This window comes from Pteropus alecto, unplaced genomic scaffold (genome assembly GCF_000325575.1).
Source record: "Pteropus alecto unplaced genomic scaffold, ASM32557v1 scaffold53, whole genome shotgun sequence".
In the NCBI taxonomy this organism is placed as follows: Eukaryota; Metazoa; Chordata; class Mammalia; order Chiroptera; family Pteropodidae; genus Pteropus; species Pteropus alecto.
Genome location: NW_006434366.1, coordinates 129,153 through 145,791, shown reverse-complemented (window position 1 = coordinate 145,791; position 16,639 = coordinate 129,153). Strand labels below are relative to the sequence as shown.

Genomic DNA, 16,639 nt, shown 5'->3' with positions numbered 1-16,639 from the left:
GCCTGGGAGCATCCTACCGTACCTTTCTTCAGTTTTTAGGGTTTCGATCTCTCCCTCCCTCCTTCCTTCCTCCCCTCCTTCCCCTTCTTTTACATCTGACGGTCTAGGTCAGCCGGAATGTATTTTGATGTTCTGACATGAGCCTTAAATCTCATCTTTCCCCAATCAACTCATTTACCTCTAATCAACTAGCTGTCCTTTTTCAACAGAAAAAGGACAGCTAGTTGATTAGAGGTAAAATGAGTTTATTTTGCCTACTTTTATTTTAAGTTTTTACATATGATTTATGTATCTGTTTATGCACCAGTAACTCACTGTTAATTATGGCAGTATTTTACTATGTTTATTAGCCATTTGATATCTTTCGTGAGGTCTTTTATTCTCCCCCCACCCCCATTGGATTGTCTGACTTTCTTGTATTGCTTTTTAGGAGCTCTTTACATATTCTGGTATGATGCATACCTGGTCGTTTTTGAGTGAGTGCTGGCCTTTTATTTTGGTGTCCCTGGGTGGACATTTTCTATGAACAATTGCGAAAATACTTTGAGGTTCCGGTTAATATTATCTTTCTCCAGCAAGCATCATGGCAGGCAGTCGGGGCAGGCTACCTTAGTCTACGCAGGGCTAAAGCTGCATGTTGATCTTTGTGGGGGCCACTCAGTTTTCAGGTCCTCCTCCTAGAGTTTTCTGATGGAAAAGCTTGTGGGCCCCCAGCTTCTGTTTTTGCGTCTCCTCAGCCCGAGGTTGCCGACGGCTCTGCCGACCTCTGTCCCCTCTGTCCCCCCTTCTTTCCTTGGCTTCTCTTCCTTTTCTCCCCGGCTTTGTTCAGATGCAACTGACATGTAACATTACATTAGTTTAGGGTGCACGACGCGATGATCTGATAGACGTAAATATTCCTAAATGGTTGCCGCAATAAGTTTAGTTAATCTCTTCCACCTCACGTAGTCATAAAATTGGTGTGTGCGATGAGCACGTTTGAGGTCTGCTCCCTAAAATACAGTACCATCGACTACAGTCACCCTGTCGTGCGTTCCATTCCCAGGACTTGTTTATCTTAAAACCGCAAGTTTGTGCCTTCGGTCCCTTCGCCCATTTCCCCCACCCTCTGGCTTCTCATCCTTTCAACCGCCACTTTCGAATCGACAGAACCTCAGAGGGAAAGATGATGCTGTCTGTCAGAGTCACCTCTTTGGAGTGTCCCTTCACTCCAAGAGCTTGGCTCCCGAGTCCTCTCTGCCTCGTAGCTCTGTGATGACATCAAACAGATCAAAAATTTTTTTTCTGTCTGGCTCCCCCATTGCTCTCTCTGGAGGGTTAGTCTGGAACAAGCTAGTCCACCATCGTCTGAAGTGGAAGTCGCCAGTGAGATCAGATTTGAATCTTAGAAAGATCATGCCAGCCGGTGTAGAGAATGCTTTTGTTGGCATTAGGTCGGGGGATGAGCTGGAGAAGGGAGACTCATTAGAGGTGCTTGCGGTGAGGGGCCTGGTAAGGTGGTGACGTCTGGAGCTCGGGCGGCAGCCGTGAAAGAGGATTTGAGGGATGTTTGTTCATTTATTCACCCCGTATTTATGGAGCCTGCCTTGGGCCAGGTCCTGGGGACTGAGATCCTGGTTAAGTGATAGAACCCGCTGATGGCTGACCGGCGAATGAAAGGGAGAAAAGCATCCAGCTTGACTCCAGGTTTCCAGGCACTGGGGGTTCCGGGGCGAGGAAGGCGATGAGCTCACGTGAGGGTAGGCCTTCGATCTGCTTTGTTCACCACGCGGTAGGTGCTCACTAAATACACACTGGGAGAACTTCCTGGGAGATGAAGAGCCGGTGCCCTCGAGACAGTCTGATCTCCAAGGAGAGGTTGGGGCTTGGGCATCCCCCCACAGACGTGGTATTTGAGACTGTGGGATGGATGAAGTGGCTAAGGGAGGACAAGTGGGACCCAGGACAAAGGCCTGGGGAGCCCCAGCATTTAAAGGGCTATGGGGAGCTACGGATGGGCAGCCAGTGAGGTGGAAGGGAACTAGGCAGATGAGCGTTGTGAAAATCAGGGCAGAAAGGAGGCGTGGTGGTCACCGGGGTGAGATACCCCCGGGAGGCCAGGCTCCAAACTGACCATTGGGACGTAATAACAAGATCCTGGGGTTCTTGGCACAAGCCTGGTGGGGCTGGCGCCCAGTGGGAGTGAGGGGGGAACTGAGCAGGAAGCCAGGAGGCTCAGGGTCCAGGGGACATGGCGGTGTAAGCTGACAAGGAGAGCAGAGGGACGGGGGGAGTACAGTGGGCCCTGAGAGGGGGCAGGGGCCCAGACTCCAGGGTGTCAGGAGCCGGGGGGTGCAGGTGGCCACAGAGTTCTATGTCTGATGTCTTTTTCTCAGACCCTCATGGAAGTTTCCCTTCAGAGTGAAAGGAAGAAGTTTCAAATGGGAGTTTGCCAGCGGGGAGAGTTAGCTGGTGTCGAGATCAGGAGTTTTCTGGGGCACCTCTGTCTGTGTCCTAGGGGTCGTCCTTCAGCCCCCAACAAATGGATGCAGCTGTGGAGAGGGCAGCTTGTCAGCGTATTCAGTTCTGTCCCTGTGGATATGATGGAAGCACAGTGGGACCAGACATGAGTTGGGAGAAGGGTAATGAAGCTGGGAAAGCGCTGGAGGGCTGGGGGGGGGGGGCAGCTCCAGAGGGTCCCGCGAGGAAGCCTCTTGTGGCTTCTTGTGAATATGATCTTGTCCCCGCCTTCTGTCGGGTTACTGCTGGTCCACGGAAAACCCATGACCAAGTTCTTTTATTTACCCTAGTCAGTTTTCAGTTGATTCTCTTAGGTTTTCTTAAAGGAGCTGTCAGATCTTCTGAAATAAGCCTAATCCGGGTATCACCTTCCCAGTTTACACGCCTTGTGTTTCTGTTTTGTATAATTCCATGGTCAAGAGTAAACGATGGGCAAACTGGATTTCCTGGTTTTGTTCTTAATTGGCTGATAGCATAAAGTGAATTTGGTGGGTTTTCAGTCTCTCCTGAACCCCTGAGATTCACTCTTCTTTCAACAAATCTCCCTGGCCTGGGGCTTTGCATCCTTTGAGGTAATTCTTTAATGACAATTGAAATTTATTCTTTGGTCTATTTTTTGAACATACTCTTGAGTCATCTTTTCTGTCCGATATTTTATTATGAAAAGTTTCAAAGGACCTGAGCGTCAGTGATGTGTGAGATGACATAAGGCAGTCTACCTAACACGTGTGCCATTGGTGTCCTGAAAAGATGGGTGGAGGGGACAGAAAAAAAAATATTTGCAGAGATAATAGGTAAAAGCCGAAGAGTCGATTAGTTGCAAAGGGGAGAAGGCAACTTTTTGAGTGATGGAAATGTTTTAATTCATAATCGTAGTGTTGGTACAACCTAGTACACATGTTAAAACTCATTGAATTATATTGATTGGTAAACTTTATTGTATGTAAATTTTACCTCCATAAAAGTTATGATTTCCTCTCCTCTCCCCCAAAATTTCAAACATGTAACAAAGTTAAAAGGCTTATAGGAACACACGTATGTCCAGTATATTAATTTTCTATTGCTGCATATCAAATTCCCACAAAATTAGTGGCTCCAAATCAGTGTCTCTGTGTCAGGGGTCTGGCCAGGCGTGGCTCGGTTCTCTGCTCAGGGTCTTCCCAGACTGCAGTGAAGACGTTGGCCGGGGCTTTGGTTTCTGAGGCTCGGGGTCTCTTCTTCCAAGCTCAGGTGGTTGTTGGTAGACTTCATCTTCTTATGCTTTTAGGAGTGAGGTCCTGTCTTCTTTCTAGCTGTCAGCCAAAGGGTGCTCTTAGCCCCTAGAGGCCACCCACAATTCCTTGCCAGGTGGCCCTCTCACAATGGCAATGTAATTCGTCACAGCCAGTTAAGGAGGGTCTCTCTTTCTCCATAATCAGCTAAGAGGGACTCTTCTAAAACCTGACGAGATCATGGGATTGATCCTATCACCTTTGCCATAGTCTTTTGGTTAGAAGCCAATCATTGATTCTGTCTACACTCAAGGGGAGGGGATTACATGAGAACTGGACTCACTAGGAGTCAGCTTGGGGTGTGTCTGCGCCCCACCCCCCCAAAGATTCTACCATCAACCTTTTACTGTACCTGCATTACCATTTCCTCTTTGCCTCTCTGTCCCTGGGTCATCTCAAAGTTTATTTTATTACAAATGTATTTGTTCATCAGGATGTTGAAAATTACTAGTACGTAACAGTCAATTATACCCACGTAGTTATATCTCTGTATCAGCTGTCGTTACACCTTTTCCATCCTTTGATTTTGTGGGATTTTTTTCCTCTTACTTAGATTTATCAGAAATTGGCCACTCGAGTTTTCTTCCGGAGAACCAGATCTCAGATTGTATCAATTCTTTTGTTTTTCTGCTTTCTAGTGAATTTATTTTTTGCTTTTGTTTATATTATTTTCCTTTTACTTACTGTCCTTTGCTTTTTTTTTTAACTTCTAGGGTTTATTGACTAGGGCATTTATAGTCATTCTTTCTTTTTGAATAGTGAAAGCATGTAAAGCTGTTTTCTGTTTGATTTTATTGCAATCAGAGGACATGATCTATAATTTCAACATTTTGGAATTTATTAAGGCTTTCTTTATTGCTTAGAATATGGTAAATTTTCATAACTATCTCATGGCCATTTGAAAGGAAGGTCTGTTGCCTCTTGATTGGTTACAACATCCAATATACATCCGTTATCCAATTATCTGAAAGAATCCTAGAGTTTTTTGGGGGGTGGTGGTGATTATGAAGTATTTGAACATTTAGAGTCTTCTATCGAAATATTTCAAGTGAAATGAAATCATGTCTGTCATTTTCTTCAAAGTAATCTAGTTGCTTGGGGAGAGGGAAGCAGGTACAGATTTATTTGAAACAAGGTTGTATGTGTGTTGTTAATATTTATGGCTGAGAGGTGGGTACATGGTTCATGGTACTGTCATCTCTACTTTTCTGTGTGGTTGAAAATTTCCGTAAGAAAAAGTTTGTGTGTGTCTCTCACTAATTTCCACTTCTGTAATTATATCATTCAAATTTTCCCTGTCCTTATTTTTTTGTCTACTTGATCATCACAAATCAATAGTCAAATGTTACATACACTCCATAATTATGACTTCGTTCATTTTTCTTGCATTTTTAACAATTTTGCCTTGTTCGTTTTATTTTTGCTTTATATATTTTGATGTTTTATTATGACATCTTTAAAGTTTATGACTTATGAACTTGTGGTACATGAAAGGAAACAGAGGACCACTCCAATTAGGTTAATTCCATGAGGGTTTATAAATCGATCGTTTACAAGCTATGGGCAGGATATGGGGAAACCACAAGTATCATTGCTTGTCCTGACATGTAACAACAGGGATCATTGCTTTCCTTGGGCAGAGGAGGGAGGAGGGCGAGAGGAGGCAGGAACCTGGGGGCAGGGAGCAGTGAGGGAAGGACGCCTGCTGGGAGGGGACCTTGGGTGAAGACCTAGACCACCGAAAGCAACTCCTTCGGAGGGAGCCTGGGAATAAACATCTCGACCTTTCTCCTCTCCCTCCCTGTGACCCTCTGCCAGGGTTTCTTGTGGCCTAGCCCAAGAAGAAATTAGTGGCCATGGGAGCCTGTGGATGCCGTCTACAGGGTCAGCCTCCTGGGGCAGGAAACAGGTAGAGAAGCAGAAGAAGGGTCTGGAGGGGCAAATCGATGAACCTGCTCAGCCATCCTCTTGTTTCAGCGTTTAAAAGATGCTGTTCCATTGTCCTCTGGGTGGCACTGTTTCTAGCAAGAAGTTTGTTGTCATTCTCATCTTCATTCTGTACATAACTTGTCTTCTTTCTCTCTGACTGCTTTTAGTATTTTCTCTTTATCACTGATTTTCAGCAATTTGATTATGGTGTACCTCGGTGTGGTTTTCTTTATGTTCATCCTGCTTGGTGTTCATTGAGATTCTGGGATTTCTGGGTTTCTACATATGAAATTTGAAAAAATCTTAAGCAGTTATTTTTTCAATTATATTTTCTATCACCCTCTCTCCTACCCTGGACTCCAACTACATGCATATTAGGCCACTGGGTATAATACACACAACCTAGGGTAAAGCCCCGCAGGTCCCTGAGCTCCTGTCCATGGTTTCTTTGTCTTTTATTCTTTCTGAACTTCGGTTTGGATGGTTTCTTTTGCTGTCGTCGAGTTTACTTATCTTTCTTTTTGGGTTTTGAATGGTTCCTGTTTCGATATAAAACACTCTTTGCATAGATCTATACTTTAACTAATTTGAATATTACTATTCCTGCCTCTCTTTTCAACTTTTTTTATCGTGATAAAATATAACATAAAATTTACTACCTTAACTACCATCTTTAATAGTTTACTACTATTAAATATATTCATAATAATGTGCAATTATCACCACCACCCATCTCCAGAAGTCTTTCCATCTTGTAAACTGGAAATTCTGACCCCATTAAACAGCAACTCGTCTTCCCTGCTCCCCTCAAGGCCTGCACCCACCATTCTACTTTCTGTCTCTATGAATCTCACTAAATAACTCATACATGTGGGATAATATAGTCGTTTTCTTCTTGTGACTAAAGTATTTCACTTATCATAATGCCCTCAAGGTTCATCCATTGTCCTAGCATGTATCAGAACTTGCTTCCTTTTTAAGGATAAGGGGGGTGTGTGTGTGTGTGTGTGTGTAATATTACATTTTGCTTATCCACTCATCTATCAGTGGGCACTTGGGTTACTCCCATGTTTTCACTGTTGTGAATAGGGCTGCTGTGAACATGGGTATACAAATATCTCTTCGAGACCCTGCTTTCATTTCTCTTTGGTCTATACCTAGAAATGGAATTGCAGGATCACGCGATAATTTTATTTTAATTATTTTTTTGAGGAACCACTGTGCTGTTTTCAGCAGATACACCGTTTCATGTTCCCACAGTGCACAAGGGTTCTAATTTCTCTACATCCTCTCAACACTTGTTATTTTTTCTGTTTTGTTTTTGTTTTTGTTTTTGAGAGTAGCTGTTCTAAATGGTATGAGGTGGTATCTTGTGGGTTTAATTTGATATCCCTGCTTTCTGTCCGTATGTTTTAGTTGTATTTACCCCTTTTATTTTTAAATTACTTTCTGTCATTTCTTTAGGTGAAAGGAGCACCTCTTCGGTTTATTTTTTAGCCTAGCCTTAGAGCTGTTCTCGTTCAAATATCTAAACCCTTTTTGCATTTACTCTTATAACTGTTGTGTTTCATCTTGTTCTCAATACGTTACAGTTTTCTCTTTATTCCTATTTTTCTGTATAAACATTTCTTTTGTCATGATTTGGAAGGTAGGGGATGTTTTTATTCTAGTAGCAATTACCTTGAAGCTATTCAAAGACATTCTTAAGCTGGATGCACATAAATAAAGGAATAATTTAAATATACATATCAAAATTAGTAATAGGGAAATAATTCTTGACTTCTGGTGGGAAAGACGAAGGTATATCATTTCCATTTGTTTTCTTTCTGCCTGTTTTGTTTGTTTTTTTAAATGGATGTGATTGGACAGAGTACAACATCATGGTTTTGTTTGTATCTGTTTTTTCTCCTTCAGAATTGACGATCTCTTTCAAAAGAATAAGCGATTCTCATAACCCGTTTTGTAGCCTTCCGTCAGTTGTGGGAGTTATGAGGCATCTCCAGTCCATGATTTCTTTCTCACGCAAACAACAGCTCCCCGAGGCGGGCGAGGGGCCAGAATCTATCCTCCAAGGACAGGGATGTGGCTCTAGCATTTGGTTTTGCAGAGAAGCCAGCAGCCACCCCAGTTTTCTTCCTTTGAAGTTAATCTGATTATTTTCCTAGATGCTTGTGGATTCCCTTCTTTATCGTTCAAGTTTGGAAACTATTCTAATATCACGTATTAATCATCTTTCCATGTTTATCTCTGTTCTTTTTCCCTGTTCTGCTCAACAGCCTTGGGCTGGTCTTCTATTTCAACATTATGATTTTTTTTTCTTAACCAATCCACAATTTACTGCCTTATTTTTCCTTTTTTTTTTTTTTTTTTTAAACAACAGCTCTATTGAGATATTCATATACCATACAAGTTCATCTATTTAAAGGGTACGTGGTTTTTTAATATAGTCATAGGGCTGTGCAACTGTCACCAGCGTCAATTTTAGAACATTTCATTACTCCAAATTTTAGAACAAACAGCAATTCACCCCTCCCATTTGTCTCTCCAGCACTAGGCTACCACTAACCTTGTTTCTCTGTAGATTGGCCTCTTCTGAACATTTCGTATAAATGGAATCATGTAATGTGTGGTCTTTTGCGACTGGCTTCTTTCATTCAGCGTGTTTTTAAGGTTCATACCTGGGGTAGCATGTATCAGTACTTCATTCCTTCATATTGCCGAATAATATTTTACTATATGGATATACCACATATCATTTATCCATTCATCAGCCGATGAGCAGTTAGTTAGTTCCATGTGTTTGCTTTAGGAATAATATTGCCGTGAACATTCATGTACACGTTTCTGTGTGGTTTTTTATTTCTCTTGGGTATACACTTGGGAGTGGAATTGCTGGGTCATATAAATACTGTATGTTTAACCTCATGAGAAACCGCCAGGCTGTTTTCCAGAGGGCTGCACCCTTTTCCGTTCCAATTTCTCCGCATCTTCACCAACACTTGGTATTATCTGCCTTTTGGACACTAGCCACCCGACACTAGAAGGTAATTTAGCCACTTTATGACAAAGATCACGTTTTCTCTAGTGTCTGGTAACATGCACCGCATTTCCATGTGAGGTCTCATCAGAAACACCTTTAACATTCCTATTTCTAGCAACATTCTGTTCGTGATCATGTATGTATTCCTTCATAGAAGCTTTCTCTGCTGTACTTCACTTCCTCTGAGCTGTCACCGGAATCACTTTTAATGCCCATGTTATTGCCAAGTTTCTGGTGGTTGCCAGCAATCCTTGGCGTTCCTTGGCTTACAGCTGCCTCATCCTAATCCCTGTCTCTGTGTCACCTGGCCTTCTTCCCTGTGCGTGTCTCTGTCATCACCTGGCCTTCTTCCCTGTGCGTGTCTCTGTCGTCACCTGGCCTTCTTCCCTGTGTGTGTCTCTGTCGTCACCTGGCCTTCTTCCCTGTGGGTATCTCTGTGTCACCTGGCTGTTTTCCTTGTGGGTTTCTCTGTCGTCACCTGGCCTTCTTCCCTGTGGGTATCTCTGTGTCACCTGGCTGTTTCACTGTAGGTGTCTCTGTCGTCACATGGCCTTCTTGAAAGGACGCCAGTTGTTGGATTGGGGCCCACTCTAATAACCTCGATTACGTCTGCAAAGACCCTATTTCCAAATAAAGCCGCATTCACAGCGATCGGGGGCTAGGACCTCAGTATGTCTTTTTGGGGGACACATTCGGTTCATAACAGATACTTTATGTCTTTGTAAGAATTTTTCTGTTTCATCTAAGTTATCTAATTTGTTGGCATACAATTGTTCATAATAGTCCCTTATAATCCTTTTTATTTCTACAGCTTAGTAGTAACGTCCTTCTTTCGCTCTTGATTTTAATAATTTGAGCTTTTTTTCCTTGTCAGTCTAGCAAATTCTTCGTGAATTCTGTTAATCTTTTCAAAGACCTAACTTTTGATTTCATTGCTTTTCTTTATTTTCCTTTCTCTATTTTATTAATTTCTACTCGAATTTTTACTGTTCCTTTCCTTCTGCTCACTTTAAGTTTAGTCTGCTCTTCTTTTTCCTGTATCTTAAGGTGGAAGTTTAGGTTATTGATTGGAGCTCTTTCTTCTTTTCAGATATTGGCATTCATTCGTAGCTATAAAATTTCCTTTTTATTTTTCATTTTTAATGGACAACTTTGTCTCCAAGGCTTTGCGTAGGAAAAAAAAAAACTAGAACAAACTAGCAGCTTTTTATTAAGGGTGTTTTATTGCTTCTTCCTCTCTCTGGGCATGTTTTGTCTGTGGCTTGAGCCTCGATAGGACGGTCACTGGTGAGTTGACACATCTTCCTGGGCTCCTTAGTGGAGGATTGAAGGGGAAGTGGTTCCATGGAGGTGGCCCATATGCTGCTCATAACGTGGGCTTGGTCGGGGTGGTCACGGCTAATGATGTGGTGGTGGCCGACGCACTCTGGGCCTCTCTGGGCCCTTACACGACACTTTGGTGTCCCCAGCCAGTGTTCTCGGCTGTGTTTCTTTTTCCTTTTTTTAAAAATGGCATTTTTAAAATAAAGTAATCTATGCCATGTGTGTGAGCGTGATGCAGTGGAGTCTTGCTGTATAGTTTGCGCCACAATCTGTACTCAGAGGTAGCTTTTCCACAGCACAGAAAACAAAAGACACGTTAGATAAGATACATAGTTAACACTTCTAACACTTCTAACTGGGTGGGTGGGTGAAAAGGACTGCGCCGAGAACTTTTTACAAACAAGGGGCCGCCGGCCCCTGCTCAGTGTTCCCAGAGGTCCTGCTCTAAGCCCCAGGCTGGGGGCCCTCCATGGCCCAGAAAATGCCCCATAAACCTGCTCCCCTGCCTGCCCCCCGCCCTGGGTTGATCCCCCAGCCCGGCTTGGAGGTGTGGTGACTGCGGTGTCTCTTTCTCTGTAGGGCGTCTGTGAGGAAATGACCTACGAGGAAATTCAAGATCATTATCCACTGGAGTTTGCCCTGCGAGACCAGGACAAGTACCGGTACCGGTACCCCAAAGGGGAGGTAGGTAGAATTGGGGGGCTTAGTCCCAGCCGCCTGCTGCCTGCCTATGGCTGAGGGCTCTGCAGGCTCTGTGGGGGCTCCGTGGGCTGCAGGGGGGGCCTGGCCTCAGGGAGGCCATGCTGGGCGCATGTGTCATCGCCACCACTTCCCAGCTGTGCGGCCCCGGCTGCAGACCCTCCTTGGGCTTGGGTAGTGGGTGGACAGTGCTGTACAGGGCTCTCAGCCCGAGACCCGTTGGATCCCTGCTCCCCAGCTTTGCTTTTCCCCTTCCCAGGGGTACCACAGGGTGGTCTTACCCTCCCTGCAGCTTCAAATACCACCCCCAGTCCTGAAGCCAGACCTAGGGAGACTTTCCCCAGATGACTTGTGGCCACCAGAAGCCACCTGCACTTGTCACTTTCCTCAGACGGGCTCGCGCCTCAGCCCAGGCCCCAGGGCAGAAGCAGAGCCACCTTTGACTCTGGTATCTCCCACTTCCAGGAGGTGGCCTGGGGCAGTGGCCAAATGAAAATACCCCCCACAGACACACGTGTGTGCACACACAGAGTTACACGCGTAGAAGCCCCCACCCCCGGGCGGCAGGCCCTTGTGTTGTCCTTTCCTCAGGAGCAGGACTGCTCCGGGCAGAGTTAGTTATTCCGCACGTCGTGCTGTGGGGCAGAACTCTGAGCACCAGCCCGATAGCAGTGAGAAGAAACAAAACGCCCAGCTGCTCAGCTTTGAGAATCCAGGGGAGAGAATTAGTTCAGAAATCAGTTTCCAGAGTAACGCATTTGGGACTTCCCCCGGGTACTGGTATTGCTCCGGCTTAGTGTGGGGGACCTTTTCGTGGAGGGCTGCTCATTGCGTGTGGAGTGGGCTGGACCCCCTCAGGCTCGGTCTCCTGGCGGAAATCTCCAGACCCACTGGACACAGGGGTTGGGCCAGGGCTCCTGTGGCTCCTCAGAGTCCTTCGTGCCACCTGGGTGTCTCCGACAGGTTGCACTCTGGAAGTTTCGGGGGTCTTTGCTCTCTCCCCCACCCTGGCCCCTCCTGTGCACTCTGTCTGCTGTGGGCTGGAAGGAGGCAGCGTCTTTTCCATTCGTTGCCAGTTGCTAGCACGTGAATTCCAGCAGCTGCGGGTTCAGCAAAGGGTCTTGTGAGTGGGCGCGGAGGTGGCCCCTTGAGATGGCAGCTTGAGGCCCAGCCCTTCCTTCTCAGTCCTACCAGGACCTGGCCCTGGGCTGGGGGAGGTGATCTCTTTCCCAGACGGCCAGTCCTCAGTCCCCAGCTTCCCGCTCAAGGTGACATCTCACTGTCACAGTCCCGTAGGGGCAGGCCCTGCACCAAGCTGCCCACACCCATGCCCTCAGGAGCCAGGCTTGAGGAAACCTGGCCATAGCCTCAAGAACGGTGAGGGACTCCAGCAGCGAGGAGGTGGGTCTACCCAGCAGTCTCCGTCTCCACCCCCGGAGCTGGGCCTGAGGCCCCCTTCCCACTCGCCTTTGCAGTCCTACGAGGACCTGGTCCAGCGACTCGAGCCTGTCATCATGGAACTGGAGAGGCAAGAGAATGTGCTCGTCATCTGCCACCAGGCTGTGATGCGCTGTCTCCTGGCCTATTTCCTCGACAAGGCTGCAGGTGTGGGCCCTGTCCCCAGGGAGGTGGAATGTGTGTGTGTGTGTGAGAGCGAGAGAGGGACTGTCACCCAGGCAACCCTGGTGTGCCAGCCCTCCCCGTCTGTGTCCACAGAACAGCTGCCCTACCTCAGGTGTCCGCTGCACACAGTCCTGAAGCTGACCCCTGTGGCTTATGGTAAGGCAGCTTCCTGCGCGCTGACCTGGTTGCTAGACTCCGGCTGTCTACGGGGTTCCATGATTTCCCGCTGACCCCGTGACGATTCACTGGGAGGTCGCTCCTCCTGCCACCCACCACCTTTCCTAGTGTACTTCTAAGTGTTTTTGTTTCTGTTTCTGTGGCCGCGGGAAGCCTCCCAGATGATCCTTTCTTAACCATTACCCGCTCAAACGAGGGGCTTTTCCACTGGTTTTTCCAAAACACCCACAAAGCCCCACGGCCCCCAGGACCTAGACCTTAAAATATTCTGGGTGCAGGGTGCTTTGAGTCCCACCTCTGCTTTTGGCTGTGCAGGCGAAAACCTCAGGCAACTTCTAATGAGCTCCTCACCTTCAGCACAGGCTACCAGGCCCCTTTGGGCTCTCGGGAGGATGATGACAAAGCTCAATGGCAGCTGATGTCATTCTAGTGACCCCCATCGCACTGAGTGCCTGGCACGATGTTGAGTCCACCTTGTGTGTGACAGGGTTGGGCGTGGGTGGTTTGCAGGCCCTGAAGACTGAGCCTAATGACCGCGTATTGAGTGGGGACTGTTGCTCCTGGGACCACCCTCAGCCCCCAAGGTAGGCGGCCCAGGTCCTCAGCGTGGCCCTGCGTGGGTCTCTGGACTTCTCACCGAGGCTGTGCTGGGCGGTGGCACTTGATAAGTACGTGCCTGACAAGGTGCCTCGTCCTTCCTCACGGGCCCCCCAGAGCTGCCTAAGGCAGTGGGTGGAAGAGGGTGAGGCTGAGACACCTGTTCTGTCCACAATCCCCCAGGCCTCCTCCTGAGAGAAGGTTCTACCCTCTGTGGCTCCGGCTGCTTTTCAGGAAGGGGCACGGATTTGCATTTTCCTTTTGGCAGGTTGTAAATTGGAGTCTATATTCCTGAACGTGGAGGCTGTGAATACTCATCGGGACAGGCCCCAGGTACCAATGGCATCACTGCTGGGGTGGCCTCAGGTTCTGGGGTGGGGGGGGTGTCCAAACAGCACCATCCGGGGCCAGGCCCTGCTGGGGCCCCTGCCACAGTGAGCTTGAGTTCCCTGCCCAGGCAGCACTCCCTTCTGCAGGGTGAGGCGCTGCCCTTGGGGTGCAAAAGTCCCTGGAGCTGGGCCGCCAAGCCAGGAACTACCTGAGCCTGGGTGTGGCTGGCTTCCCAGCAGCCCCACCATAGAGGTCTGAGCCAAGGAAGGAGTCCCAGCTGGGGAAGAGGCTGGAGGCCTGCAGAGTGGCAGGTGGGGGTTCTTTAAGGCTCCCCCAGCAGCCCAGGTCTCATGAGCACTTTTTCCAACTCAAGCACCTTTAACAATGAAAATGGCGTTGTGTTGATTGGGGAGAGGGCCATGCGTTTGCTGAGGGGGTCTCGGCACTAGGCAGAGACCTTCCTGCAGGAGAGCAGCTCGCCACCCTGTGTTCCCCCAGCACCTGTTTAAGATAGAAGTTCCTCGAAGTGTGGCCCAGAATCACTTTCTGTGCCCACATGGGGTTCTCCTGCCAGGTCGGTTACCTTTCCCACTGAGGCCAAGGGCAGGACCGCCCCTTCCAGACCCCATCACTAGCGTCTGCTGTACCAGGAAGGCTCCTGGGGCCTCAGCTGTGCCTGTCGTCACTAATGCTGGGCCCTGGGTCTCTGCCAAGAGTGTGAGTCTTGGGCTGCTCACCTACAGGGTGGCTGTAAGCCCCTGGGGCAGAGATGTGTGGGTGTGTCTTCCCAAAGCCGCCACCCCTCACCAGGGCCAGTCCCCCATGCAGGCCTCTGGGGCTGACCCCCCAGGTCCAGAGAGCACGAGCCAGCATAGCCTTGGGAGAGGCAAATTAATGCTGGCCACAGGTTCCCAGATGGTTGTCCCTTTTGGTTGAGCAGGATCCCTGGGTCCTGGCCCATCCTTGAGGGGCAGGCTGCAGCGGAAGAGGGGCCCTCAGGAAGCCTGCCCCCAAGAACTGTACCTGCCCCTCCAACTGCTATGGCCTGTCCTGTGAGCAGGGGGTGTGGCCATGGTCTCCCTCCCTGCAGATCTGGGAATGTCACGGTTGCATAGGGCTGCAGCCTAGTTTGTCGGTGACTTGCTTTGTCAGGTGATGGTTATGCAGCTGGGAAGATGGGCCACCAGGTTTGGAGGGTCAGATAGGACAGTCTCACAGAGTTTGTTCTTTAGGCCTGAGGTGCCCCAAGCACAGCTGGCCGTAGACAGAACGTGGCAGGGGCCGTCTGCAGCTAAGGGCTTCTGGAAATCCAGGGGAGACGTGTGCCCCAGCTCTGAGAACAGAGACCAGGCTGCTGGGGCTACCTCTGACACCTGTCCGCTGACACTCAGAGCCAGGAGGGGGGCACCCGCAGGAGCTGGTCTCCTTGCCTGCCCCCACTGATGAGGATTCAAGCCCCAGCCAGGTGTTCCTCCCTCCTGACCCAGACCTGAGGCAGGTGGTGGGCACAGCCTGACCTGCTTGCAAGGAGCAAGTGGGGTTACCCTCGGCCCCTACTTTTATTCTTATGTGTGTCCATCAGCCATGTGTCCAGAGGTCCTTGAGCCCTCACTCTTAGTGGAGGTTGGGGTCTGCAGGCCTGCAGCCGGGGGGTCCTCGGGGTGAGAACGGGAGCCCGGATGCCCGCCGCAGTGAGGACAGCGGACAGCGGGCAGTGGGTGCCCCCTCTTGCCACAGGGTGAATGTTCCCGGGAGCCCGGATGCCCGCCGCAGTGAGGACAGCGGGCAGTGGGCGCCCCCTCTTGCCACAGGGTGAATGTTCTGTGTTTCCGTTTTTGTGCAGAATGTAGACATCTCGAGGCCTCCAGAGGAAGCCCTTGTCACGGTCCCTGCCCACCAGTGACGGTGTCTCATCCACTGCCACTCCCGGGCAGGTGTTGATCTCTGCAGGCAAGGTCATTCCAGGCCCCCCCGGTCCATGTGACAGTCACCATGCAGGAACACCCTCAAAGCCACGTGTGGCTGGTGGTGCCCAGAACCCCCACCCCCGTCGGCCTGCTTCCTGTTGACAGCGATGGGGTTGTACCCGGTGCCCAACCTGCTGCTAAAAATTACTCAGCCAGACTGTGCCTGCTCCGGACCCGTGAGAAGTCTGCCAGCACCTGGCCCTTCTGTTGTCGCTTTGGGCGTTCTCACCGGTCAGGCTGGCTTCGTGAAGTGTGAAACCCTAAAATGTGAAACGGAAAGCACTTGCTGTGATGTTCCCACCGTGGCCGAGCTGCCTGGGTGGACCTGGGGGCCCCTGCCGGGGTCCTGCTGTCCAGTCTGTGGCCACTCCCTGAATCAGAGGCAAGGTCACGGCTCCTGAGCTCTGCTGCCTCTGGTCAGAGGAGCGCCCTTCCCACCCTGCCTGGCCGGGAACTAGAGCTTCTGCCACCGCAGATGCCTCGCCCGGCCTGACCCCGAAGCCTGGTCTGAGCCACTCAGGAAGGCGGCGTGCTCACTTCGGCAGAATGCGATGCGCAGAGGCACGCAGAGAGCACAGCACTCGCGTCCCCCTGCCCAGTCGTGCACACACTGGAGTCCTGGTGGGAGCTGGGGGCCAAAGCCCCCCTTCCCGACTGCTCTCACGGTGAAACCACTCAAAGACAGGGCGGTCGTATGAGTTATTACCCGCCCCAGCACCCAGGAGAGAGGCTGCTGTCCCCTCTTCGGCCACCTCCCGCACACTGCTGCTCATGTCCACACAGGCGTGTACGGCAGGGGCAGTGACATGCATTTGTTGTGAATGATTCAGAAAAGCTTGTCGTGGTCCTGTAAAGCCTGTCCTGGCATTCGTTGACCTCCACCTGTGGGGCTGAACAGGGGGAAGGCTGGACCCGGAGGCAGCCTTCTCCAGCAAGGATGTTCCCAGACACGTCACAGCTTTCGATTCAGGTGCTTGGGAGCCCGCTGCAAATGACCTCGGGAATTCAGTCACCTGTGATGCCCCGAGTTCGTTTGGGCCCAGAAAGGCAGGCCAGGCAGCAGCTTCCAGCTCCGTTTTATAGCTTGGCAAACACATTGGCCAGCAAGTTGGGGCCTGGGTGAGAGAGACTGGATTTGCAGTCGGATGCCTGCTGCGCACAGGTGGCCTCGGTGAAGCCAGGCC

General features: G+C 49.4%; 1 protein-coding gene across 1 annotated transcript in view; it reads left to right on the top strand.

The window, feature by feature from the left end:
- PFKFB4 (6-phosphofructo-2-kinase/fructose-2,6-biphosphatase 4) overlaps positions 1-16,633 on the top strand; it is a 33,624-nt gene extending 16,991 nt beyond the window's left edge. Inside the window, exons 9-14 of the mRNA XM_015587159.2 lie at positions 1,316-1,479; positions 10,642-10,746; positions 12,237-12,366; positions 12,478-12,540; positions 13,427-13,491; positions 15,332-16,633. Coding sequence (XP_015442645.1) covers positions 1,316-1,479; positions 10,642-10,746; positions 12,237-12,366; positions 12,478-12,540; positions 13,427-13,491; positions 15,332-15,391 — 587 coding nt within the window. The 3' untranslated portion in view covers positions 15,392-16,633. The remainder of the gene's footprint in view (positions 1-1,315; positions 1,480-10,641; positions 10,747-12,236; positions 12,367-12,477; positions 12,541-13,426; positions 13,492-15,331) is intronic.
- The last annotated feature ends 6 nt before the right edge of the window (positions 16,634-16,639 follow it).